The sequence below is a fragment of the Triticum dicoccoides genome, chromosome 5B (assembly GCF_002162155.2).
Source record: "Triticum dicoccoides isolate Atlit2015 ecotype Zavitan chromosome 5B, WEW_v2.0, whole genome shotgun sequence".
Taxonomy (NCBI): domain Eukaryota; kingdom Viridiplantae; phylum Streptophyta; class Magnoliopsida; order Poales; family Poaceae; genus Triticum; species Triticum dicoccoides.
The window spans coordinates 13324765-13329882 of NC_041389.1; the positions used below are offsets into that span (position 1 = coordinate 13324765).

General features: G+C 48.2%; 1 protein-coding gene across 1 annotated transcript; it reads left to right on the forward strand.

The window, feature by feature from the left end:
• Positions 1–727: 727 nt before the first annotated feature.
• Positions 728–3681, forward strand: LOC119307067 (WAT1-related protein At3g30340-like). Its single transcript, XM_037583150.1, has 3 exons — positions 728–2309; positions 2510–2572; positions 2724–3681. The coding sequence occupies exons 1-3, from the start codon at positions 2140–2142 to the stop codon at positions 3550–3552; spliced, it is 1062 nt and encodes a 353-aa protein (XP_037439047.1). The 5' UTR covers positions 728–2139; the 3' UTR covers positions 3553–3681.
• The last annotated feature ends 1437 nt before the right edge of the window (positions 3682–5118 follow it).

Genomic DNA, 5118 nt, shown 5'->3' on the forward strand with positions numbered 1-5118 from the left:
AACAAGAGGTGCTCGATAATCTCATCAGTGGAGCAGCAGACACATGGCAGATAACCCTAAATCATAAAACCCTAATACATAGGTCATGCCTCAAAACAAGCGTTTCTCTTTGTGAAATACATCATCGTTGGTGGAGTTCACTACTCGTTCACTCCAAAACTTAGGATATAATTTGATTCATTGAGAGAAGCCTTTGACAAAACATTCTACAAATAAAATCTGGTTTGCTATTTACAAAAACACAAGCATGGGTCACTACTTAGGAAGAATCTAATGACATCAATTTTATACCATGGTAAGAATATTAATAATGTACGTGTTGTTCAAAGTCTAGTTTTAAGAAAATAAAGGGCAGCTTATTTTGAAACCGAGGGTGTGGGTAGGGGTGGGCAAAAAAACCGAGAACCGAAGACCGGAGCTGAAAAACCCGGGACCACAGCCGAAAAAACCGAGGACCGAAACTGTGGTTGTTTGTTCGGTTGGCAAAACTCAAAAACCGAACATACTTCGGTTAGTTCGGTCACTGGACCAGGTTGACCGAATTCCCCGAATTGACCGAGTATTGTATAAAGCCCATCAAAACGAAGCCCAGTATATAGTCAAAAAAAACGAAGCCCAGTAACCCATCCATACGAAGCTTTTCCACCCTTTTTCTCAACGCAAACAGACACAGCCCCGCAACTTATCCCCACCGGAATCTCTAGAAAAATAAACTTCACGCACGCATATCACGCAGCGGCAGCGCCGCCGCCCCCATTTGCTCGCCTCGCTCAATCCCATCGATTCGGCCCATGGCTCGCACTCGGCGGCGGCGGCGGCAAGGCCCATGATTGCACGCGGCGCCGACCGAAGATGCATCTGGCTCCCAAGCCGTGGCGGCCGAAGACGCATCTGGCTCCCACGCGGCGGCGGCCGAGGGTCGGAGGCCGCAGCCGGCTCCCACGCGTCGGCAGCAGAGGGGCCAAGGCGGAAGCTGGTTCCCAAGCGGCGGCGGCCGATGACGTACATGCCTCCCATGCGGCAGCAAGCCAGCGACCATCACTTCTTCACGCCGGCGGCAGTAACTGGAGGATCCCACGTTCGGTTGTTCATTGTTTCTTTGACTCCCGATTTCTTTCTTGTTACGAGGGAATTGGATCTTGATTTCTTGTTTCGTTGACTCCCAATATTTCAGTGGTCTTCGGTTATAACCGAGGACCGAACCGAACTATCGGTGCACCGAAACCTCGGTCATTGATTTTTCACATGACCGAACGGTTAGAAAATTTAGAAAACCGAATTTCAACACAAACCGAAGCACCGAATCGATCGGTTCGGTCTAACCGAACGCCCAGTCCTAGGTGTGGGTACTTCTTTTGCTTGGAACTACCAAACTAATAGCGCATATAAATCTAAATGATTTGCTCTCGCAAAAAAAAAAGAACTTCTGAATATTTGCTTTGACAGATAATCATGATTAAGCATCTAGGCTTAGTGTACTTTACTCGTCGGTTCTCGAATAAAGCTAGCTAGATGCACAAATGCTTCGATTAACTTTTAGGAGATGATAATGTCTCCATTACTTTTGAGAGAAAATATCGTGTGGAAACCAAGTATTTTAATAATTCTAAAATTTCTAAATAAAATCAAGTATGTTGGCAAGGCAATGTTCTATAAAGGATGTAAATTTTTAAACCAAAATCAAATTCACTACAGGTGTGTGAAAAAACCAATTCAACATAGGATTTTTTTTCACCTCACAAATGAATGAACTTGAACTTCAGATTTAACCTGTTCATTATAGGATGTCTTTTTTAGAACTTTCAAATGTGATTTTTACAGTAACTTGGTTTGCACCGTATATTTTCTCTTTCAGATGGTTGGTCTAGACAACAAATGCCACTACGCCACTACGCCAGTCATGGATGGCCCAACTTAATTAATGGCATCTTCCGTCAGTGCACACAACTTAAAGCAAATAGTGTTGTAGTGCTGATTTAACTAATGTGTTAGTGGAGGCTATAAATAGCTCCACCACAAGCATTCCTGAGTTAATTAATATCACACTCACCATAAAGCTTTTTTCGAAAAGGAAGGCAAAGCCTCCCTCGCCATATAGTTTTTGCTAGTTCACTTGACTGTGCTGATCAAGAGTGCAGGATGGACTGGAAACCTACGGTGATGATGATGGCGGTGGTGATCATGTATGCGGTGTTGAATGTGCTGACGAAGATGGCTTTCAATGAAGGGATGCACACCACTGTCTTCATCGTCCTCCGCCTGCTCGTCGCCGCGCTCTTCCTCTCCCCGATCGCATACTTCAAAGAGAGGTTTGTATCAGCACTAACTGATGTCCTTACAAGTTTAATTGTATCTCGATTGCTTGGGCCATATGCATATCACTGATGAAGAAGCATGGGTAACAAAAGATTTTATTTTGACCGTTTTAAAATGAAAAATCGTGGCCATTGATTTCTGTTCTAAAGTTAACTAATTTCTGTATATGGTTTTCATGTATGTATGTATGTAGGAAGAGTAGACCTAAGCTGTCCATGGAGATATTCGTCTACCTCTTCTTCAGTGCCTTGCTCGGGTAATTAATCTCTTTTGCATAATTATACGAAGTCTTGAGTAGTTAATTTTTAACCCTAATTTCCTTTGCATGCATTGTACTATACTGTAAATAACAACTGTTGGCCAGTCATAAATTATTTGCAATTTGATATAGTACATGGCAATTGCAGAGCCTCTCTGATCCAGTGGCTCTTTTTCCTGGGCCTGCGGTACACTACGGCCACGTTCGCGAGCGCCTTCAACAACACGACTCCCATGTTCACCTTCCTCCTCGCACTGGCCTTCAAGGTCGAGAAGATCGATGTCGCCAGCCGCTCCGGTGCAGCCAAGCTCACCGGCTCGGCCGTGGGGCTGGCCGGAGCGACGGTGCTGGCACTCTACCATGGCCCGACCCTGGTGGGGGCGCCGTCGGGGGACCACCTAGCCGCCGGTGCCACCCACGGCGGTGCGCGGAGGTGGGCAGTGGGCTCGGTGGCGTTGCTGGGCTTCTCGGCGAGCTGGTCGCTGTGGTTCATCCTGCAGTCCAAGATCGGGACAAAGTACCCGGCGCTCTACTCTGGCACGGCGTGGATGTTCCTGCTCAGCTTCTTCCAGATGGCCGCGGTTGGGGCTGCCACTGAGAAGATGAGCTTGCTGGTCTGGGTCCCCCGCACGGCGCTCCAGGCCGTGACCGTGGTGTTTGCTGGCGTGGGGTCGTCCGGGCTGGGGTTCCTGGCCATGTCATGGTGTGTGGAGCGGCGAGGGCCGGTGTTCACCACGGCCTTCATGCCCCTGATCCAGATCGTCACCGCCGGGATCGACGTCGCCGTCCTCCACGAGCAGCTCCACCTCGGGAGCGTGGTCGGATCGGCGGTCGTGGTCGTGGGGCTCTACTTGGTCCTGTGGGGAAAGAGCAACGAGGCGAGCATCGAATCCAAACTCCCTCCTCCATCACATTCCAAGCCCGGTTGGGACGAAGAAACAGAGAATCATAGTTCACGGATTGTTCAGAGGGTGTGATGAGAAGCCCGAGCAAGGAGCCAAGGAGATTAATTAAGCAGGACGTCTGTTGCTCTAGTGCCCCAAAAGAAGAAAAAGAGAACATAGTGCACGATTTTATTTTACTTTAGATAGGCTACTGGAAATGATTCACGTGGATTATAAGTTGAATAGCTCACACGAAATCTGAACCTAAATCTACCTAGGTAGGCTTCCACTAGCACGCTTGCTATACTATACGCAAAAGAAGCCAGCACTACAAGTCTACAACTAATGGGCGTGGACGGGCTCGCCTACTCACTGAATCGTGAGACGTTGCTTCACTTCGGGATGTTGGACGCATGCAGTTTTCCAGTGCGCGTACGGTGGTTTATTTAATGCGTACTGTGCACGGAAGAGACGGTGCGTACCGACAGCCGTCACAGAGCTAGTGACGCCGTCTTGGTTCTGTGATCTGATCGTTAGTTCTGACCACATTTAGATCTGCGGAACAAAAGCATGCACAGTACTTTTTATTAGCATCGCACACACAAGTGCGGGATCTTCCAAATGATTTGCTAGATCGGACGTATGGTATGCATAAAAACCAATGCATTCGAGTAATGTTTTTCCCAAACCTCTTTGCTTTTTCTGACCAGAAATCAAATACAAAGCGTTGATTTCTACAAAATCCATATATGCCTGGCCAGACGCGAATCAAATTTGTTTTTTGCATCGCGGTTGTGGAGGCGGCAGCTAGAATGAGTTCAACTTTTAAATAAACTATGAACATGAGACATGACGAAATGACCAATTTTAATGTTTGATGAATTATGAGCATCTACATGAGCGGTCATCAAATCTGGCTTCTCAAATGCCATGAACGCGTCCACAGGCACTGATCAGACATTCCTCAATTCTTGTAACCCACGCCCTTGTATCTCATATTCGGTAGTATGTACCCATGCTAAAAGCATGCAACGTGAAATAAAAGCACGTCAATCCTCAAAAAGACATAGATATGCACATTTCGATTACCAAAAGATCACCAATGGATCTCCAAAAAATTGCCAAATTAAGTTCACATATATATTCACATAGACGGTGGCCAATTTTAAACTAGATTACATGAAACTTGAAATTAAAGATGGAGACACATCACTTCCTCGCTGGCCCTTGGCCCTTCCGTTTGGCGGTGCTACTCTGGCCGTCGGTGTACGCATCGGCCGCCGAAGGGTCATCATTGTCGTCAGAGCTTGATCCGTCTTCGTCGTCGTCCGATAGGTCCATGTGCACCCGGGCTAGCATGCGGAGCAAGCGCTCCTGCTACTCAGCGTGCCTCCTCGCCTTCGTCGCCGCCTCGCACTCCCACAACTCGATGGCGAGCCGAAGCGCTTTGGCGTTCTTCCGCCGGAGCCGTCGCGCATCTGACTCCGCCGATACCAATGAGTGGCGGAGGACAGATACAATGAGCACGTCCTCGGATCGACTGACATGCGCGCAATTGCCCGGCCCCTCGCCAACGTGTCACCCGCCACCAGCCTCTCCCTTGCGCGTTGCCGCTCACGTAATGTGGTCCGCGCCTCCGACTCGGGTATCCTCGACCGG